Source organism: Elephantulus edwardii, unplaced genomic scaffold, assembly GCF_000299155.1.
Source record: "Elephantulus edwardii isolate Elephantulus edwardi_28Jun2011 unplaced genomic scaffold, EleEdw1.0 scaffold00020, whole genome shotgun sequence".
Lineage (NCBI taxonomy): Eukaryota > Metazoa > Chordata > Mammalia > Macroscelidea > Macroscelididae > Elephantulus > Elephantulus edwardii.
The window spans coordinates 13224013-13247800 of NW_006399770.1; the positions used below are offsets into that span (position 1 = coordinate 13224013).

The 23788-nt window shown below is 37.5% G+C and overlaps 1 protein-coding gene across 1 annotated transcript in view; it reads left to right on the forward strand.

Moving 5' to 3' along the window:
- Positions 1-20156, forward strand: part of PALMD (palmdelphin) — a 93693-nt gene extending 73537 nt beyond the window's left edge. Inside the window, exons 4-8 of the mRNA XM_006882436.1 lie at positions 8188-8302; positions 11733-11766; positions 12061-12174; positions 14111-15208; positions 19796-20156. Of these exons, the coding sequence (XP_006882498.1) occupies positions 8188-8302; positions 11733-11766; positions 12061-12174; positions 14111-15208; positions 19796-19839 (1405 nt within the window). The 3' untranslated portion in view covers positions 19840-20156. The remainder of the gene's footprint in view (positions 1-8187; positions 8303-11732; positions 11767-12060; positions 12175-14110; positions 15209-19795) is intronic.
- The last annotated feature ends 3632 nt before the right edge of the window (positions 20157-23788 follow it).

A 23788-nucleotide genomic window follows, 5' to 3' on the forward strand; every position in this document is an offset into this window, starting at 1 on the left:
TGTGTGTGTGTGTGTGTGTGTGTGTGTCTGTGTGTGTGTGTGTGTGTGTGTGTGTGTGTGTGTGTGTGTGTGGTGTGTTGCAGACTTCTTTATTCCATATATTTTTCTATGCTATGTTCATTTTGTTCATGACTTTTCTTATCATTTCATTCATTGCTGTTGTTTCAATGTTTTCTATCTTTATGATTCTCCTCTTTTCTTATTTTGCTTAAGTTTTATTCATGTTCTTGGAAGTTAACCTATATATAGATAGATATATAGAGATAGAGAGTTAGAGATAGAGGTAGAGCTAGAGATATATTACAGCTTTATTCCCAAGTCTAAAGCAGTCACTTTATCTTGAAACTACTTTGGCATCCTCTCCATTTAAAAGGCTGATAACTACATTTCTTATTCTCTCTTTTTGGATTGTGCTATAGTAATTTATGGGCTGAGGTGTCCTAGTGGCAAGAAGCTGTGATGCAGTCCCAAAGGCATGTGGTTCGAGGCCACCAGCTGCTCCACAGAAGAAGGATGGACAGTGCCCTCCTGTGTAATTAATTGCCTCTGAAAACCTGCCAGCGGGCCAGCTATGGGTCGGTTCTGACTCTACAGTACAACAACAACTTCTGTTTTGCTGTATTTAGTCTTGTATCTTTTTTTATGTTTATTATGCCCAACTCTTGTTTAGAGTCAACAAGATCTCCTGGAGAGCCCTTGTATTTAAAACCAGGCCCTTGTCTCCACTTTGGAGACTGGGTGATGTGGCTAGACTCTAAGTTGGACGCTCCTGTTTTGGTTGAGGGTTGTGTGCAATGTTTGGTTGCTTTTTATTTAAGCCTCTTGTTTAGAGTCAACAAAACCTCATAGAGGGTCCTTGTTTTTAAAGCCAAGCCCCTGTCTCCATTTTGAAGACTGGGTCTGGACTCTGTAAGTTGGGTGTTCTTGTTTTGGTTGAGAGTCATGTGGAATGTTTGGTTGAGGGTTTTTTGGGTTTTTTTTTATTTTTTGTTTTCTTTGGTTTGGTATTTTTAAATGTAAGCCTCTTGTGTAGAGTCAACAAGACTCATGGAGGGCCCTTGTATTTAAAAGTCAGTTAGGCCCTCAGGCCTGCAGCCTCCTTGTGTTATTATAGTTTGGAGGATAATTCTTCTAAGTTATACAGCACTCTTCTGTCAGTTTGCTGTACCGAAGTAATCTGGATTTGCTGTGAGGCTGAACCTTGTGCCATTTGGGGTGTCAAATGCCATAACAGCTGCCCATGGTGGACAATGTTTGGTGGAGCTCCCAATTTAAGACTCGTTTGGAAACAGGAGTGGCATTTACTTCCTAAACCACATGCTTCTGGAAACTTGATGAACTTTGAGAAAGGGCAATAGTTTTAGAAAGGTTTAAGGTCTTTTGTTCATAGGGTCACTGAGTTGTGCTTGGTGGCAATCAACAACAACATGTTTATTATAAGCTCTGGTGGCCCTAGTGATGAGTAGCTATACTGTAATCCCAAAGTCAGGTCTTCAAATCCAACAACAGCTCCATGGGAGAAGGACAGGCAGTCTCCTCCCATGTGATTTACTGCCTCTGAAAACCCACTGGAGGGTCAGTTATGAGTTGGTTCTGACATGATGGCACAACATATTTATTATATTTCATGTGTTTCTAAATCTAATTTGATTTCTGAATAATGTTATCATGTATATTCATTTCAAGTTGTTGTCTGCCATTGATGGTTCTTGGTCCAAAGAAGAATTCTCTTTAGTACTTCTTTTAAGTTTGGTCTAGTTTCCACAAACTCCTTTAGGACCTGTTCATCTGGAAATGTCCTCATTTCACTATCATTTTGAAGGGTTATTTTGGAGGGATATAGTTCTTGCTTGACCATATTTCTCTTTCAGAGTTTTATATATGCCATGCCACTGCCTTCTTGTCTATATGATTTCTGATGAGAAATTTAAGTTTATTCTTATTGGTTCTCCTTTATGGAAATCTTTCCTTTTCCTCAGCTTTTTTCATATTCCCTCTTGTTTTTAATTTTGGGAAATTTTATTATGATATGTCTTAATGTTTTTCTTTTGAAGACTATCCTGTTCAAGGTTCTGTTAGCTTCTGGAATGTTTATTCTCATTTTTCATAAGCAAACCTTCAATGATTTTTCTTTGTCTCCTTCTCTTTCCTCTTCCTGTTCTGGAATACTAATCACACGTAAGGTATTCTATTTGATGTTTTCCCATATGATTCTTATGCTTTCTTAATTTTCTTTCCTTCTTTTTTCTGCTTCTTTCTCTAATCAGTAAATATTCAAAGATTTTTCCTTCAGTTCACTAATTCTGTGTTCCATTGCTTCAATTCTGCTTTTTTGTCCTTTCAGTGTTTCATCTATTTCTGAAATTTTTGCCTTAATATTCTGAATTCTAATTTACTGTTTTGACATTGCTTCTAATTTTACATTTAATTGTCTATTTAGACTTGTGTCATTTTGGGGGATGGGTGTCAATTCAACTCAATTTGACTATTATTCTTTTTACTTCCTTAACAAGAAGTTCCTCTAGTTTTTCATGCCTCTGAAAGGTTTGTTTTGTGTTTTTTTTATTCTGTAATTTGGTCTGTTTTTGTTTCATCTTGTCCTGGATTGTGACCAGTTTAAAGCTATCTATTGCCTCTGAGACATTGCGGTATTGTTGTCTTTAAATTAATTGTTTTGTTATATCTGATAGGGCCATAAAAATGTGACCTTGCCAGCCACTCAGTGAGTAGAGGGGATAGGGGGAATCACTTCCCGTATCCCTGGGAAGGATGGAGGAAAAGAGGGGAGAGTTCTTGTTGAGCAGTTGCTGATACAGATGCTGCAGTGGTCTCAGTTCCTACACTGACCAGATAGCTATTCAGAATTACCTGGGCACACTGTTTAAAATTCTGTGTTCTAGCTTTCTCTTTATTCAGTTTTCCCCCTCAGTTCCCCCCTTAAGTCATTATTTGATCTAATGGATACTTCTGTATCCTTTTCTTTTAAACTCAGGGTTCCAAAATTTGTTATCCTTAATCTTTATTTTTCTGATGTCTTAGTTGAAGAGGATCTGAGATGCTATGTGCCTACTTAGCCGTCCTATCCAGAAATCTGACTTGTTCATTCTTTTGACAGTTCCAGGTATATTCCGTATTCTTTCCCAGCACCACAGTTTAAATACATCAACTCTTCTCCTATCTTCTCTATGACTCCCAAATTCACATCTCCAAACCCATACTTCTCTGAATTTTATATTTTTCTATCCAACTGCCTTTTCCATATCACCATTTCACTGTTATCACATTGTTGTTGTTGTTGTTTACATTGAATCACCTGTAATTCATAGTGACCCTATATGTACAATAGCTCTGACCCCTGCTCTATCCTAAGCCAACCTCACCATCTCTGACACATCCCATTATTCGAGTCACTGAGTCAATCCATCTCACCAAGGGTTTTCTCCTCCTGTGCTGTCCCTCCACCCTCCCAAGCATAATATTCCTCTCCAAGGACTGGTCCCTCCTTGCAAAATGCCCAAAGTATGTGAGATGTAGCTTCAGAATCCTTGCCTCCAAGGAGCAGCCTGTTTTCACCCTCTACAGGATGAACCTGTTTGTTCTCTTAGCAATCCATGGTATAGTCAACACTCTTCTCCAGCACAACAGCTCAAAGGCATCAATTCTCCTATCATTCCTAGTCATTGTGCAGCTTTCTGATACATAGCACATAATTGCAAAGACCATGGCCTGGATCAGGCACACCTTAGTCTCTGCACTGACATTGTTGCTCTTCAGTATTCTAGAGATGTCCCTGACAGCAGACATTCCCAATGCAATTTGTCTTTTGATTTCCTGGCTGCTGGTGCCAAGAGTGTTGATTGTGTAGCCAAGCAAACTAAAACTGTTAACAATCTCAATCTCTTCACCATCCATTATGATGCTGCTAATTGGCCCAGTGATGAGAATCTTTGTTTTCTTGATATTTAGCTTCAATCTATATTAAAGGCTGCATTCCTTGACCCTCTACAACAAGTGCTTCAGGTCCTCCTCAGTTTCAGTAAGCAGGGTTGTGTCATCTGCATAATGCAGGTTATTGATGAGTCTTCCTCCAATCCTGAAGCCACATTACTTTTTATTATTTACTCTCTAGTTGGAACCTACTCACTGATCACACTGGAGGAGTTGGCCCATCTCTTTTTCTGATGGATTCAAACTGCTAGCGTGTTGGTGCTGCCTTTGGATTAGCAGTGCAACTCCTTATAAATTATGCCATCAAAGTTCCCTTAACTTTAGTGTATCCTCTGCCATTTTTCTTTTCTCTCGGATTTCTCTTCTGCCAATTGCACTCCTAATTTTCCAATTATTCTGGTCGTAAACTTTCAAATCATTGCTTGACATTCTTTTAAAATCATTCTTTGACATATCACCTTTGTCATGCTAAATCCTAAAGTCCAAGAGCAATAATTTGAAACTGTTTTCTGCCATAGAGCCTCTGTTTGTGGCCCATCTCTAACATGAATATCAGATTAAAAACTCTATGACCTAGGAAATTTAGGAAAGGAGAGTTGGGATTTTATGATAACATTAACATCAGTCATATTAAATGTGCCTTCCTTTAAATCATCTCTCTTCACTTCACCTCATTTCTATATGAGTAGACTGAGCAGATACATGTTGTTTGTTGTTGCTGTTATGTGCCGTCGAGTGTTTGCGACTCATAGCAACCCTATGTACAACAGCCCTAAATCCTGCTCTATCCTGCGCCAACCGCACTGCCTCTGACACACCCATCCCGAGTACCCTAGTCACTGAATCAATCCACCTCATAGAGGGTCTGCCCCTCCTGCCCTGTCCCTCCACTCTACCCAGCATGATGTCCCTCTCTAAAGACCTGTCTCTCCTTACAACATGTCCAAAGTATGTTAGACGAAGCCCCAGAATCCTTGCCTCCAAGGAGCAACCTGGTTTAACCCTCACTACAATGAATCTATTTGTTTTCTTGGCAGTCCATGGTACATTCAATACTCTTCTCCAGCACCACAGCTCAAAGGAGTCAATTCTCCTTACATAGTGCCACTAAATCAATTCTGACTCATAGCAACCCTTCATTGGGATTATGAGGCTATAAATCTTTTTTAATTTTTTAAATTTTTTGCAGCATATTCTTTCCATTTAGTTTTTCTCTCCATTCATTCACTGTTGCACATCTTCCTCCCTGCCCACCCGTCCCCCTAGTTTACTTTTCTCTTTGAAGAAAAAAAAAATTATTTCATTGTTATACAATCCCTTCCCAGTCCACTATCCACTTTAAAATGCATTTCTTTTTCTGTAATCTTGTCATGAACATATTACCTAATCCTATATTCCTTGTAAACAGTTCTCTCCTTCATCTGTTTCAATGCAGTATACATTATTTATCCTCTCTTCTCTTAGGTTCCCCCCAACCTCGATGTCAGTCCCATTTAACAACAGTGGCACTATGCAGTATTTGTCCTTTTGTAACCGAGATATTTCACTCAGCAAAAGGTCTTCCAGGGTCACCCATTTTGTATAATATTTCATGATTTCTTTGTTTTTCAATGCAGCATAGTATTCCATGAGTGAATATACCAGAGCTTTTCTATCCATTCGTTTGTTGATGGGCACTTGGGTTGTTTCCATCCCTTTCCCATTGTGAACAAAGCTGCAATAAACATGGGTGTACATATATCTGCTTGGGTGGTAGTTATGGTTTCTTTGGGGTATATTCCCAGTAGTAGAATTGCTGGGTCAAATGGTATTTCTATTTGTAACTTTTTGAGAAAGCTCCATAAATCTTAATGAGAGTAGAATGTCCATTTTTAGCCTGTCAAACTGCTAGTGGATCCAAACCCCTTAAAACATGTGAAAAAAACAAACAAACATGTGGGCTTTATTTAGCAGCACAACACACTACGGACCAACCACCAGAAATCCTTGTGTACATGTTACAGATCTGTTTCAGAAAGATCTAGAGAATTAACCCTCACAAGCGGTGAGTAATAGAAATAGAGTATAATCCATATGTATTGCTTTTAGTCCAGAACTTTCCACTCTATCAAACTGAACCAATATGTACCCCCACAACAGTGCTGATGGGAGAATGTATTATCATGGCCATGTAAGAACTTTAATAGAGCAGCAGTTACATCTTGTAACCTCTGAAAACCAATATTATGTTTTATTTAGACTTCTTGACAAGAGAATCTCCAATTAAAATGGCCACTTTACAACAGCAAAGTTAGAACTTTGAAACTTGAAACAATCAATAGGAAAAAATTCAATGATGTCACAGTGTAGGACTTTATTGGTGCAAATGTAGCATTACCACCAAATTCCCAGGTTGCCAAGTCCATTACCATCTTCAGGGAAGAAGCCAAAGACAATTGTCTTACCCTGACAGCAATATCCACAGCTGCTGTCTCCCTCACCAGTTGCTTTATCTAATCAGCCATTATTTAAGGGCAGCTGATTATAGAGTTTAGAGTATTTAACTGAAAAACTCGAACAGTCAATTTTACAATCTGTGTGAATGCCAGTCTCATTTTTATACATTCTGGATATCATGATGCTGACCTGTGGAGTGAACTTAAATCTGGCATGAAGCTCAGAGGATTGTTGTAATAGTCCATTTTTTAAAAAAATTGGTTTGCATACAATCATTAACATGCATTGTATTTCGTTCATGTACATTGTATTTTATATAATCATTCATACACATTGAGGGAGCTTTGGTAGCTGAGTGGCTACTGCTGCAATCCCAAAGTTATTCAGTTCAAATCCACCAGCTGCACCATGGGAGAAGTATGGGCAATCTCCATCCATGTGATTAATTGTCTCTGAAAACCTACCAGAAATTTAGCTATGGGTCAATTCCAACTTGAAGGTACACATCAACAACAACATATACATAGCATATTATATAATTAATTACTATTAATCTATGCCTATTTCCACTCTATCATTTCAAGTTCCCATTGAATGCAATTGGCCATTCTTAAAATGTTTATGTCTTTGTCTCCATAAATTCTAGGCCATATGTGTTGATTCTTTTGCCAGAAAACGGTAGCTGTATAAATAACAGCAGTTGGATCTGCAATATTAGACTTTATTCATCCCCCCACACCCCATGTTCTCATTCCGTTTACAATTTGTTGGTTTTAGGTCCCATCAGGTTGGCTGACTCATAGTGACCCTCTGTAAACAGAAAGAAACCTTGACCGATTCTGACTATCCTCAGACTCTCTTCCGTGCTTAAGCACTTTACTGCAGACACTGTGCACAATCCTTCTCATTGGAGGTCTTTTCTTTTCATTCACCTTAAGCTTTTCCAAGAATGATGTCCTCTCCAAACACTATCCTCTTCTGCTAACATGCCCGAAGTATATGAGACAAATCCTCACCATCCTTGCTTCTAAGGAACACTCTGGCTGTCATTCTCCCAGGACAGATTTGTTCTTTTGATATCTTAGATAATATGGCATAAATACTAGAAAGCTGTGAAATCAAAATCTCATTTTCTTGCAAGATATACAGGTTTTCTAGGTACTGAATAGCTACAATTATTAAATTAAGTATAATAATAATGTTTTCTCCAAATAATTTGTGTGGATTTAAGCTTAAGAAATGATGAATTAAATAAAAACGACAAACACATTATTTCTGTTGATTCCATTTTAATTGAAAGTCCCTTGTAATTGAGTCCCATTGAGTCAGGATTGACTAATAGCTGACTCTCTAGTGGGTTTTCAGAGGTAGTAATTGCACAGGAGGAGAATGCCCATCCCTCTCCAATGGAGCAGCTGGTGGATTCAAACTACATACCTTTGGGATGGCAGCACAGCTTCTTACCATGAGGCCACCAGAGATCTATATAAAATAAGCCTCTGCATAAAATAAATTGCTCTGCTCCCTTCGGAGTCAGCATTAATAATGAAAATGGAATTAACAATGGAATTAATATCAAACTATTTACTTAAAAGTTCTCTTGGCCAAAATTTTACAACGTTCAATCCAAGTCATGTCAAAGTACCTTCCGTGTATTGGTTCAACATCATATGTCCTCAGAAATTTTCTGGTTATTTATATGCAACAGTCCAAGGAAAGTGTACATGTGAGGAAGATATAGTTGAAAACCCTTCATTCCCACTGAATTTAGTAGTAAAAAGTGTATCCTTTTTTTAAAACCAGGCTTGAGAAAGAGATCCAAGGTCTTGAAAAGGCTGAACTGCAAATTGCAACCAATGAAGAGGCAATTTTAAAGAAATTAAAATCAATTGAGAGGACAACAGAAGATATAATACGGGTAAGGACTGAACAATATTATGATTCCCTCCCCAAAATTAGTCCATTACTTGTGTATGCAATCACATATTACTTACACTATGGCACTTTCTGTGAAATAGGATTTTGGGTATGTATAAGCACCATAACATATACAGTTTCCAGATTACAAGCAAGTTCAGTTCCTAAATCTGCTTTTATGTCAGCTTTAAACATATTTGATGAAATCTTATTAATATCAAAAGTTATAAATAGTCATGTCTAACATGTTATGACAAATTAATTTTTGGATAAGTAGTTTATCCATATAAATATAGAGAGAGCTATGTTCTGATTATGAGAATCACACTAGAGTGATCTTGTCCCTAAGTTTCCTGTGAATCTTCTTTTGTTGGATCACTTTCCTTACCTTGGATAGGTCACATTGAATTTTACTCTCTGTTCTTCTCTATGTAGTACTGAGTAGAAAAGATAAATACATCCTTAAGGGTGTTAATATATCTTACAATGTAATTGTTCTGCTTCTAATTTCTTTCCTTTAGAGAACAGTTCTGTTAAATTACTCATAAAAGCATATTTTTTATAGTTTATATCACCCAACTCATCACCATTGATTCTTTGCAATCCTAGAAGGACAGAGTAGAACTACCCGTAACTCTTGCCCAAATCTATATGGATGCAGACTGCCACCTCTTCCTCCCAGTGAGTTCAGACCGTTGGCCTTTCAGCAAGCAGCTGAGCCTTCTAATCAAGCTCAGAACTTTCTAAAATGAGCACAGCTCTGTGTTTTCCCTTCCCCCCCATTCTAAAGGGTTAAACCGGGTGGCTCCTTGGAGGCAAGGATTCTGAGGCTCCGTCTAACATACTTTGGACATGTTGTGAGCAGAGACCGGTCCTTAGAGAAGGACATCATGCTTGCGAGGGTGGAGGGACAGCACAGGAGAGGAAGGCCCTCTATGAGGTGGATTGATTCAGTGACTGGGATAATTGGGATGGGAGTGTCAGAGACAGTGCGATTGGCACAGGACAGAGCGGAGTATAGGGCTGTTGTACATAGGGTCACTATGAGTCGCAAGCAACTCAACGGCACATAACAACAACAACAACAACAACAATTTTAATGAAAGTTTATAGAGAACTTGGATTTCCATTCATTCATTGTTGCACATTTTCCTTCCTGTCTGCCATCCCCCTGACCCAGTTTTTTTTTTTTGGGGGGAAGAAATTCTTTCATTGTTATACAGGTCCCTCCCCTCACCCCAAGACCACTTTACTATGCAGCTCGTACTCTGGATTCTTGTCATGCCAAAAATACTTAATCATATATTCCTTTTACACAGTTCTCTCCCTCGTCTGTTGCTCTGCCATGTACCTTATTTATCCCTCTTTTCTTGGTTTCCCCCCAATCCCCATGTCAGTCCTATTTTATGACTGTGGCATTTGCAGTATCTAGTGGTCATTAATCCACCAGAGTTTCCTGTTTGTGGTAAAGAATGTGAAACAATTATTAAGGTAGTTAAATCTTTCAAAGATTTATTTTCTACTTAAAAATAATGAGTGCATACTTAGTTATGTTTGTTGAACATTTTTTGAAGCAAGGGAATATTTTTATCGGTTCCCTCCCCAATTTTTGTCATAGAAATCCTGATACCAAATTTTCTTTTATTTCTTTTTTCAAATTTTTTTAAAAATTTTTTTCTGTTTACCATGATTGGAGTGAAAGTTTACAAAGCAAATTGTTTTACCATTTGACCATTCATATACGTTTTGTCTTAAGACATTAATTATAATATCCACAATGCAACTGTATGCTTTCCACTTCCTGTGGTTCTTATTTCCATTAATCCTGTCTAACCCTTTCTTGCCTTGAATTTTCTCTCTAGACATATGCTGCCCTTGTATCTTTGTTGATTAGTCTAAAGAATAAGTACCTTCTTGGTGCTAATGTTCACCTTACAGGCTTGGCTACTATTGTATGGATGATAGCTGAACCACAGGGGTGAATTTTGTTTCAGATACAAGAGGTGAATAAGGGCAACAGGTACAGACTAGCCATTTTTATAATTTTTCAGCTTTGATCCCTATTTTTCATTCACTCTGTTCAAGATCTCCTATCATGATCATTTTAGGGCATTCAACAATGTTAGCTAGGTGATGTCTAGTTTTTCTGATGCCAGGGTCAAGGTGGTTGGAGTTTCCATGGACTCCAATCCCTTGGTCTGATTATTTTCTTTGAATCTTTGCTTCCCTACTTCCCCCTCATCCCCCACCTTCTTTGTTCTGAACTGGAAAAGACCTATGTTGTTGTTATTGTTTAATGCCGTCAAGTCATAGATGACTCATAGCGACCCTATGAACGAACAGCCTGAGCACTGTTTGTACATAGAGTTTCCCGAGGCAAGCCATTTTGGAAGTGGATGCCGCTCCTGCTTCCAGGCTTGATTTAGTCGGGAAGCTCCAGCCAACACTGTCCACCATGGGTGCCCATTACCACGATTGGCACATCACTGTCACAGGCTTCAGCATCACAGCAACCATGAGTTACCTCTGTACAGCAACGCACAGACCAGTGCTATACCACCTAGAAGAATGTTTGACAGGAAGACAATGTGAACCTGGCTGAGGGCCACAGATGACAATCACCCACCTTCAGCTTGGTAGCACAGCTTCCTTCCACTAGGCCAACGTAGACCTATAAGACCTATAGCTGTACCTTAAATGGCCAGCCGCTCACAAACTTTTTAGACCTCAACTAGTACTTAACAAGGTGGAATGTAGAGCATTGTCTTTCTGGATTACATTAGGCCAATTGACTTTGATGTTCCCTAAGGCCCTAAATATGGCTTTATTTATGAATTTATTCGTACTCTGGAATAGTTAGGAGTGGTTCATAACTAACATCAGTTAATGACTTATTTGTCTTGTTATTGTGTATCATCAAGCTGGAGCCCGTATCGACCTTCCAGCAGGCTTTTAGAAGCCTTAAATTGTACCAGAGGAGACTGCCTCACCTTCTCCCTCAGAGCAGCTGATGGATTCAGACAATATATATGCCTTTGGGATTGTAGCACATCTTCTTTCCACTAGGCCACCAGAGTTAATATTTGTCTTAGCATATATGATATATCATACCTTTTTATGAATTAAAAAAAGTAAGAAGATCTTCCAAATACACTAAGATTTATGTTTTTGACTAATACGCAGTATAGCTCTTTATCACTGGGTCACCAGAACTCCCTATGATAGTGTTTTGATATGCATCACAAAGTGCTACCTACTTTTTGTATGTACTTCCTCAAATTTTTAATCTGCTTCTACAGATGTGTACCCAGTAGGACATTGTCTAAACACATGTTATATGGCACAGGACTGTAATTCTATAAAATATATACACATATATAATTTATCCTTTTAGATATATTCATCTTAAAGGATTTTTTTTCCCCTTGTAGTCTGTGAAGGTGGAAAAAGAAGAAACAACAAGAGGTATGTTTTCGAACATATTTTTGTTTTGTTTTTCATTTTATTTTATTAATTTTAATGAACATTTCAGAGATTTTGGATTTCCATTCATTCATTGTCGCACTTTTCTCCCTGCCCACCATTCCCCCGCAGTTCACGCCTCTCTTTGAAAAGCAAAAGAAAAATTCTTTCATTGATATACAATCCCCCTGAACATATTTTATTTCTAATCAACATATTTTTATTAAATCTACTGAAATATTCCCTTTTGTTGTAAACACATTCTAAATGTATTTTGAAACAACTTTAATCTTACAGAGTCAATTGAAGACATCTACGCCAATATCCCTGACCTTCCAAAATCCTACATACCTTCCAGGTTAAGGAAGGAAAGAAATGAAGGAAAAGAAGATGATGAACAAAATAGAAAAGGTAGGAGCAATGTGTGTCCAATGGCAAGGTTAAAGTTTCAGCTTTTACCACTTACTGTGATATCCTTCGCTTCCAGCCGAAGCAAGTGTCTGAGTCACTTGTATAGGGCAGGATATAGTATATATTTAACACATTTTAATTCCTAGCAAACCAAGTAGGAAGAAGATAAGAGCCTGAGGAGTGATGGAGCTCTTAGAAGGTCTTCTACTCAGTAACACTTTTCCCAACTCGCTCCCTGTAGCAGACATTCTTTTGGTTTATCACCGTCCACTTTTTGAAAAGTAAACTAGTTACCTTGGGAAGATTAGGTATTATCCACACTTACTTGGGAATGATTTTCATTATGCCTTTGCTATTATGTTTCTTCAATGTCTCTGGTAAAATAAGGGCCTGTTTGGGACCAGAGGTGTCTCTAAAATGAGAGCAGAAATTATTATCGACCTGGAAATAGCAGTTATTTGTTCATCAATAAGTAAAATATACCACATTAGAGAGTGAAAATGCTAAATGCTAAAAATAAATAAATACATAAATAAATAAAAATAATAAAAGCAGAGAAGAGTCAAGATCAAAAGGTTATGGGCTTTCTGCAAGGTGATTGTATACCTTCACAATGGATATCGGGAAAAGGTGTGGGAGAGGTGTTGCAATGTCAGGTACAGAGCTCAGTAGGTCTAGGATCATCAAATATTTCAAGGTGAGGAAATAAGTGTTTTTCCTTTGGGCTATAGAAGAGATTAAATGAAACATGTTCATTTATGTTGCATTGTGTATCCCTTCAAAAACAAAGGTGAGAAGACACTACAAAAATATCTGTGGTCTGTATCATTTCCACCAGAATCCTGTGCAATTCCAACTCATAACAAACCTATATAGCAGAAAAGAACAAGCTTTTGGGTTTTCAAAGATGTCATCTTTACAGAAGCAGTTACCATATCTTTCTCACATGAAGCACCTGGTAGGATTGAACCACCAACCTTCTGATAAGCAGCAAAGTGCTTTCCCACTGCCTCATCAGGTATTCTAAGCAGATCTCAGCAGCCCTGAAATCAAGCAGTTCTCTCAACACAATTGTTATATCAATTAATCAATGCATGGTTGATAGTGGCTCTATTTTTAGCTCTTCCACTTAAAGATAGGAGTTAATATGACAGTTGTCAGACAAAACGAGGAACATGTGATTCTAGTTTTTCTCCTCATTCTTTAACACCAGTTCTACATTTAAACTACCTCTCTGTTATGAAAACTTTAGAATGAGTATTCATTCCTCTGTAATTTGAACAGGCTACTTGGTCTGTGAAGCAAGAATGTAGTTTGATAAAATAGTCTTTCTGGCATTTTAATTTATTTACTCCTGTAATGTGATGTAAGGAACTCTGGAGGTTAGAGTGTATAATGTGTCATGTTGCTAATGGAAAGATAAGTGGTTTGAATCCAATAGCTGCTCCATGAAAGAAAGATGGGCAACCTCCTCTCATAAAGATTAACAGCCTCAGAAACATGATGGGAGATCATTATGAGGCAGAACTGACCAGAAAGCAGTGGGTATGGTTTTCTGTTTAACATGAGGAATGCTCTTCATGAACCGAAAGGGATATCTGACTCCTCCCCTGGAGTACTAAAAAGCTGTGTGCATGTGGTCTTGTTGAGTTTGTTATTTGGAATGAAACTTTCTTTAGGTTCCCCTTACTTTTTGGAACCATCAACTTTTTTTCCTCTCTTTTGCACTTTCACTAATTCTCTACTTTTATAATAAAAACTCATTCCATTATAATGCTATTCATTATATAATTACTGAATGAAATCAGAATTTTTTAAAAAAGACATCTCAGATAAAAGAATATCAAAAGGTATACTTACTATAGAAAAATAAATGCTGTGAAATCAGGCTAGTTTTTAAGAGTAATCGTTAAGTTGATTTTGTCTCTCTCAACAGCATTGTACGCCATGGAAATTAAAGTTGAAAAAGACTTGAAGACTGGAGAAAGTACAGTCCTGTCTTCAATACCTCTTCCTTCAGATGACTTTAAAGGGACAGGAATAAAAGTTTATGATGATGGGCGGAAGTCAGTGTATGCTGTGAGCTCTAATCACAGTGCAACTTACAACGGCACTGATGATCTCGCACCAGTTGAAGTAGAAGAACTTCTTAGACAAGCCTCAGAGAGAAACTCTAAATCCCCAACAGAGTATCATGAGCCTGTATATGCCAACCCATTTTGCAGGCCCACAACTCCCCAGAGAGAAAAATTTACCCCTGGACCAAGCTTTCAGGAAAGGATAAAGATTAAAGCAAACGGACTGAGCAATAATATAAATGAATCTATACATAATATGAACAATGGACTTTCAGAGGGCAGAGGCAACAACTTCAATCATATCAGTCCCACTCGTCCAATACCTCAACCTCGATCAACAAGTCAACAAGTAGAGGAGAGATCCCACACCCCACAAAAGAGTTCAATGACTCCTTGGGAAGAAGCAAATGTAATACAAGACAAACACGCATCCTCTCCAAAGGCAAGTCTGAGTCCCAGAGAAACAGGACTTGAGAAGTCAGTACCCCAGGCTTCTTCACCCACTTGCCCAGAGGATGAAGATGTTAGATATAATATTGTTCATTCCCTGCCTCCTGACATGGGTGATGCAGAACCAGTGACAATGATTTTCATGGGGTACCAGCAGGCAGAAGACAATGAAGAAGAAGAAAAGAAGCTTCTGACAGGCTATGATGGGATCATTCATGCTGAGCTGGTTGTAATTGATGACGAGGAGGAGGAAGGGGAAGGAGAAGCTGAGAAACCATCTTACCACCCCGTAGGCCCCCACAGTCAGGTTTACCAGCCTGTCAAACCCATACCACTTCCTAGAAAGAGATCAGAAGTTGGCCCTCATGAGAACGCAAACCATAAATCTCCACACAAAAATTCCATATCCTTGAAGGAGCAAGAAGAAAGTCTAGGCAGCCCTGCTCACCGCCCTCAGCTTGATGTTCAGATCCCTGGAGATGGGACTGAAGATCCATCCCTAACAGGTAATAAAAATAATAAACATAACAAAGCATGCCACTGCTGTGTAGTCATGTGACAATCCCTTTGACTAATATATACCAGGGTTTTGTTGTTAACACTGATCTGAGTTATTATCACCATATATAAAGCGATTGTCACTTCAAAGGGTAAAGAAACTGAAAATAAAGTGTTGCCTTATTTGGATGTAACATGAATTTACCTTAAAAAAAACTATCAATCCTTTTTCTGTCATGGAACGGTATATTGTATATGAACACGTTTGGATCAGTAATATTGGATCATCAATAGCATATATTTTTCCCAGTAGAATCTGATGCCAACTACTTGTTTGTGGCTTGCTGTGATTTAAACGTACTTCATAAGTTAATAAACTGCCTTAATTTTTCAAGGAAAAATCAAGAAACAAATTTTATTTTCTTAGTAATATTTTATCTATTTTGTTATACTTTGTTTCTCTAAACTTTTATAGTTTTATTACCTTTATTTCTTTAATTTTTCTACAACTTAAAATAAAATTTCAATTTACTTTGCATTAACTACAACTTTTAACTTTGCATAATCACAACCAGTGTAGCAAATTTATTTTTTCTATTTTGTATCTATTTGCATTTTCTTGCTTTATAGTTTTATAACATTGAAAACTTTTTTTCTTACAAACGTGGTAGCTCATCAATTTTAGATTCCTTGTTGTCATTTAGATGTTTTCTTTTACTTATCACTTATAAGGAATAAGTAAGGGTCAGAGAGAATAAATTCTAATGGCTGCACTTATCTTGGCTAAACATGTAAATCAGATTATGCAGACATACATATTCTGGATGTTTGAAAGGATAGTAATTTTAAACTTCTCTAGTGGAAGAATTCTCATTAAAAATCAGTAAGTGATTAAAAACCAAGCAAACACAACTGATCTAAAGAAGTATGCTAGTAGCAAACGACTCGACGGCACATAACAACAACAGTAGCTACACAATTCAAAAAGATCTCTTCCTTTGCTAGCAATAAACCCACTAAAGGGCTGCCAATAACACAATAGAATAAAATATTTTTAACATATTCTCATTAGTTTGATTAGGCATACTCTATTGTAAATTTAGTTATCTAAAGAATAGCTAGCCTCTTGGGAAGTATGTATTTATATTATGTTCCTCAATCAGAACCAAATGATGTGTCCCCTCCGTAGAAACCTGCAAAGACTGGAAAGTCCTTTCTAGTTCAGGAATGAGTTTTGATTACTGGCCAATCTTTCATGCTAAGTCCATTTTAAAAACACCACCACAGAAGATTTAGAAGGAACACAGGTTATAGGCAAGAACCATTACAGAGCAGTTACATTACCTGCTATAAAGCCTTCCTTCTTTCAACTTGGATATTAACCAGCTCTCCCTGAATGCCTTTATTCCTCCTCTAACCAAGGCAACACGTTTATCCATGGAAAAAGAAAGGAAGTGACTAATGTTTCCAGACAACACAAATCACGCCACTGAACTAAAATAATGAAAACAGGAAAACTCCTTCCAGACAAAGTTAACAATACAAAGTTCTGTACTATCGATCAAAGCATCTTGCAAACAGAATGCTCTAAATTCCTTACCTTCCATCATGTTAGTTTATATTCTTGTACAAAGAATAAGACTTAAAAAACAAGTAAACCTAGTGGGTTTTAAAAATAAATATTGTGTTGACGTGATATAGCTACCTTTCCACCTCAATTTCACAAGCACCAGGAGGCTGAGCTTCCCATGTCCACAAAAATGCCATGACTTTGAAAGTTTGGCATTTCATTCTATTCTTTCATCTGTGTTTTAAGTTCTCTATTAGATGTAACTGTTACAATCAATAGGCAAGATATTTAAGAACCACTAGACTCTTTTCCCTTAGAATAACTATCAAAGCTTTATGTAAGAAATAATTTTTATTTGGAAGAGAGTATGAAGGATAAGGAAAAATAGGGAAAGAGGTGAAACCTTAAGATCGTAAAGTCAAAAGATTTTAATCAAAACTTTAAACAGGTGAACACATAACAGGAAGATTTAGGTAGTGGGTCCATCTGTCCATGTAAACATAGTGTAGTCAAATTCTAACATTATAGTTCGATGCCAGACACTTATTCCATCACATGACCCCAACCTTTTTAAAATTACTAGCCACACTAAGCAGTTAACTTTAATAGGATTCATCAAACACATCTTTAGGGGATTTACATACTGTTGGGGCCAAAATTGACCACTTGTAACACCCCTGGGAGCCAAGAGACATGGAGAGTAAGGAGGAAACTGCTCTTTCACTAACTTCAAACTGCAAAACTATAATTTCTGAATTACTGTGAGGGGAGGAATCCCAGAGGAGCAGAATGTAGAAGTAAAGAGAACAGTATGGCCCTAATTTTTTATTATATACTCAACAGCACTTCACAACAATAACAATGATAACATAGAGAGAGTTACATTGGCCTAGTGGACAGAAAGTTATGCTACCAAGCCCAAGGCAAGTAAATTTAACCTGTGGCCTTCAGGCCTGATTTCAATTGGGGTTTTTTTTGTCAAACATTCTTCTAAGTGGCATAGCACTGGTCTGCACATTGCTGTACAGAGGTAACTCGTGGTTGCTGTGATGTTAAACACTGTGACACTGATGTGCCAAATATGATACTGGTTACCCATGGTGGACAGTGTCTGGTGAAGCTCCCTGATTAAATAAAGCTTGGAAGCAGGAGTGGCATCCACTTCCAAAATGGCTTGCCTCCAGAAACTATATGAACATGGAGAAATGACCAAAGCTATACAAGTGTTCAGATCTTTCGTTCATAGGGTCGCTATGAGTCGTCTACAACTCTGCAGCACTTAACAATAACATGCTACACCTAAAAATCTTCCCATGGCCAACATTCTCTGGCCCAGACACCTACATAGAACCTGTATCAACAACTTGGCAGTAGACCTAAAGAAAGAATTAAGAGAGTTTATCAATTCACATCCTTTCCCTCCCTTAAGTGAACAGTGGTTTGTTAGGTTACCTACCCTTGAGAATGCTTAAATACAAAGTGTGCTAAAACATTTCATTGAGTGTCCACCCATCCAGAATGTGCCTAATTTATTGAATCTCTCTCCATTGTTATTGAGTCGATTTCCACTCATAGTGTTTCTCCATCAGGTTTCCAAAGCTGTAAATCTTTATAAGAAGAGACTTCCCAGATTTCTCCCAGAGTGGCTGGTGAATTTAAACTGCTGAGCTTTTGTTTAAAAAGCATTATGTACTACACTAATCTCGAAGTGAAGAGTAATTGTAAGAGAGAGGACTTTGCCTCTTCCTTAAAAGATCTTTTAAAAGCTTTTTAAATAGATTAAAGCAGAATTTCCTTTGCTGGTTTTTTTTTTGTTTTTTTTTGGGCATAGGTAAAGCAAAGGTTTCTGAAACCCAGGAGTGGAAACTTTACAAAGCCCTGCCTTCTGCCCTAGAGATTCAACCTTAAGTTTTGCATTCACCATCTCTCTGGAATAGATTTTCTTCTAGAGATCAAGGAAGATTTTCCTAGTCAATCCTAAAATTCAAGGGAACATTCTTGGTCCTGCTTTCAGAAAGAATAATTTCTCTTACAGTATCAAGGAAAATAATGCTTTTTAAACCCATTTGAATGAAAATATTTCATATAAACAGAATGAAATTTTTAAGTTTTTTTTTTTTTTTAATTCTAGACCCTACTCAGTAAAGATAATCATTTCTTCTCGTATTTGTGGAAAAGGGCTTCTTGGAGATATGGCCATTTCCTTGGTTAATAATAAATTAATGGTTGAGAAATGGGGAAAATATGCCTTTTTATTTTTGTTTCCATTAAACCAAACTGTGTAATCAGTTTAACAGTTTGTGTAATGACCAGTGCCAATACCAGAACACTAGAGAAGTGTTATAAATTAGAAATCTTCATTGTTAGAAATACTTCCTATATTCAGTCTACCATAAACAATGGAATATACTCCAAAAAGACATATTTTTTTCATTTTATAGTATACTTATACATATCTTGATAAACTCGTTTTGTAATAACTCAAACTTTTCATTATTGGCTCATATTATATCATTCATAAATAAATTTATCTTGTTCATTCTGTATACTAGTAACCTGAGATAAATAACTCAAGAAAAATTCTAAAGAGATGTAAAAAAATTTTGTGCCAAGATCTTATTTTTCGTTTCTTTTAATAGAACACAACCTAGGGAAAAAACAAAACACAACTTAGAAATATGCAAAAGACAACATCACTAACCTATAAGAATGTATTTATGATTGATAGTAAAAACTGCTGCATTAATGCTATATTTACCCACCTAATGATTTGTTTGTTCTGCTAATTTGTCTAATCTTTGTAGAAATAGGTTCCTTCTAGTTCTGAACCTGCTTCTTCCCTAAGTTAACCATAGCTTATTATTTCTACTATCTCTTTGTGCTACTAAAACAATGCTCACATTCTTGGATAAATTCATCTGAGGTATGTTCTAAAATTTCCTGCATTCTATGAAATGGTAATTTAGAGTGACAGTTAAGAGTTTTTAAAATAACTCTTGTGTTTTTCTTTCCCTTTAATTTTCAGCTTTGAGGATAAGAATGGCAAAGCTGGGGAAAAAAGTCATCTGAGAAACATACATGTACTGAAACATCCTTTGGAGAAGAAACTAAGAGGAGTTTGCAAATTTCTCTTCTGGATATTTTTGTTTCATTTTCCTAAAATAAAAAATCGTATGGTATATACCTATGTGAAGCCATGTGAATAAGCAGTAGTTACTACTTGTGAAAAATTCTTAAAAAGCTGGGGATAACAAATGCTTGACTTTTCCAGTTATTTGATATGATCCAGTGCGGAGGGAGGGAAAACCGGCATATTTTTACTGTATCGATACCAAAGCATTTCTAATAAGAGCTTGTTAAAATTAAGAATAAAGTTATTTAAAATAGCTTGATTGTACTGTGTTAACTGTACTGTGTTAATTTTAGAAAGATGTTTGGAAAATTCGGTTATATCTAGTTTAATAAACTTTATTGTTGTTGTTGTTGTTGTGTCCTGTCAAGTCAACTACGACTCAGGGCAACTCTATGAACAATGGCTCTAAACCTTGCCCAATCCTGAGCCAACCTCACTCTCTCTTGAAACACCTGACCAGTTTACCACATCACTGCATTAACCCATCTTGTTCAGGGCCTTCTTCCCTTATGATGATCCTCTGTTCTCCAAAAAAATAGTGTCCTTCTCCAAGGACTGGTCCCTCCAGGAAACATACCCAAAAGATGTGGGTCAGACGATCACAATTCTTGCAGCCAAGGAGTAAACTCGATTCACACTCTCCAGGACAGATTTGTATGTTCTCTAGGCAGTCCATGGTATGTTCAATACTATTCACCAGCGAAACTCAAAAGCAGTGATTTATTTTCTGTTATCCTTTAGTCCAGCTTTCAGATGCATAGTAAATAATGGCCAAGACCATGGCCTGGAATTAAGTGCACCTTAGTGTCTAGACATCCTTGCTCTTTAGCACTCTGGAGAAGTCCTTGAAAGACTTTCCCAAAACAGCTCGTCTTTTGATTTCTCAACTGCTGGTGCCTTAAGTATTGATTGCGGATTGGAGCAAAATAAAATCATTAACAATCTCAGTCTTTACTCCATCTATCATGATATTGCCAGCTGGCCCAGTAGTAAGGATATCTGTTTTCTTGATGTCGAGATACAGCCCATATTGAAAGCTGCAGTCCTTGAGCTTCTGCAGCAAACACTTCAAGTTCTCAAGGTTATATCATCTGCATCTACTATATTCCCTGCCCTGTGCTAACCTTTAGACACACAAACACGAATAAGTTACAGACTGGTCATGCAGTGTGTACAAGAGAGAAAAACAGTGATACCACAAAATTAAATGTGCTAAATTGCTAAGGGAATATAATGACATACTTTGCCTTATAAGGGAAATGACCGCTTCATAGATAGATAATGTTGGCATTGAGTCCTGAAGGAGAAATCATAATTGACCATGAAGAAAAGGTAGAAGTCTGATGCAGAGGCTAGTTCTGAGGGCCAAGCATACGTATAGGGCAGATATGTGAAAATGTATCTTCTTTCCCTCCCTCATCCCCCTAATTCTTCTTTACCTGATAGGTCAGTCTTTACGAACTCCAGATTAAGGAAATGGTTCTGGATGATACATCCAAATGTTTATTGTTTTATATCTGGGCCAGGATATGGTGTTTTGGATTTTTTTTAATTTTTTGTAGATTTATTTTTTTGTTCTCTTGTTCTTAACTAACGCCCAAGAATGTGATACTTCTGTTCTCAAATCTTCAGTTTCTAGCCCTTTTGAACAGTAGTAGCTTTCTTTCTTCTGCCCCAAATGGTTGTCAGAGTTAAATTTCAGAGTCAAGGGTGCTATTGTTACTGCTAATAGCAAAAGTACAAAGATGATTCCTCTCACCTCACTATTGAAACTCTTCATTTGTACTCTTATTAAATGAACAATCCTCAAATTGTTTTATCTATAAAAGCAAAGTATATGGAAGGCTATATGCAAGTCAAAAGACAAACTCTCCCAAGGACTATGTTCACATCAACATTTTCTCTTTCATGACCTTGTACTCATACTACTTGGGTTGTTTTTGTTATTTTTTTCCCCCTTGGGTATAGAAATATGGAATCTTGAGTCTAGCAAATTCCATTAGACAACACTCAGCACTTTCTCTCATCTCCTCTCATCTACTATTTACATATGTTTTGCTCCCCTTCTAGTCAAAAACACCTTTTTCCCCCTACTAGTTTATTTTCAAAATTCAAATACAAGTTTGAATAAATTCTTCCTTTTTCTCTCACCCCTCCCCATCAAATTGTACAACCCAATGATTAATCCCCCCATCCCCCTGCAACTCTACATCCCTCTGCTTCCAGCCTCTCCCACTCCTCCTGGATCCTTATACTCATTCTACAATAACAGTTAGCCAAAAATACCTTTAAAGACAAATATTGACACTGAAAAATTTCAGGAAGCACCATATGAACAGCAACAGACAGTAATAAAAGAGAAGGTATTGAAGACATTGGCAACCCAACTGACTTGTTTCTAGTAACAGATGCCTTGGATGTACTCACTAATCTGTGCCAGGAAATTTGGAAGACAGCTCTCTGGCCAACAGATTAGAAGAGGTCTATATTTTTCCTATTCCCAAGAAAGGTGATCCAACTGAATGTAAAAATTGTTGAACAATATAATTCATTAATTAATATAAATATCACATGCAAGCAAAATACAGCTAAAGATCATTCAAAAATTACTAGAACAGTACATAGATAAGGAACTGCCAGAAATTTAAGCAGGATTTAGAAGAGGCCATGGCACCAGAGAACTACAGAGGCATTTGACAGTTATGGCTGAGAGAAGAATGGTAATCCCAGGACACTTAATTGTGCTCATGTGGAAGAACCTATACCTAGACGAGGAGACTGTTGTGCAAACCAAGCAGGGGAACACTACATGGTTTAAAATTGAGAATGGAGTGCATCAGGGTTCGTAGTCTCTCTCCATACCTAGTTAATCAGTATGCTAAGCAAATTATCTGAGAAGCTGGACTCTGAAGAAGAATGTGGCATCAGAATTGGAGAGAGACTCATCAATAACCTGAGTGATGCAAATTACACAATCTTGCTTGCTGAAAGTGAGAAAGACTTGAAGCACTTGTTGCAGAATATCAAAGAATGCAGCCTTCGCTATGAATTGGATTTCAATATCAAGGAAACAAAGATTATTACACTAGACTGATAGGCAGCATCATGATGGATGGAGAGGAGATTGAAACTATCAACAGTTTCATCTTGCTTGGATCCACAATTAACACCCTTGGTACCATCAGTCAGGAAATAAGGAGACATATTACACTGGGAAAACCTGCAGTTAGGGACATCTCCAACTTATTGAGGAGTAATGACTTCAGTTTGATGACTAAAGTGCATCTGATCAGTCTTTCTGATCACTTGCTATCTAAGAGCTGGACAATAAATGAGGATGATAGATAAAGAATTAATGTCTTTGAGCTGTGGTGTTAGAGAAGAGCACATGGATGGCCAAGTGAACAAACAGATATGTCTTAGAGAGGGTTCAGCCGGAGTGCTTTTTGGAGGCAAGCATGATAGGGCTTCACCAAACATACTTTGGGCCTTGAAGAAGGACATGATGCTTTGAAGGGTGGAGAGTCAGTCAAGGAGAGGAATATCCTCAACCAGGTGGATTGACACGGTGACTGTTGCAATGGGCTCTGGTGTGTCAGGAAGTATGAACGAGGATGGCACAGGATAGAGCTGAATTCAGATCTTTTGCTTATAAGGTCACTACGAGTTGTACTCAATTCAATAGCACCTAACAGCAACTGCCTTATTAATCCATAAACTATCCCAAGAGACTTTTATACACTCTTGTACAAACATATGTTTAATAACTGTCCAATTTGGTGACAAACACAGTGAAAACTGTGAGAGCTCAACAGGACTACTTTGGTTTCGTGGGCCTCACACATTCCCTGCCTTTCACAAAGGAGCCCTCACTTTTTTCTCACT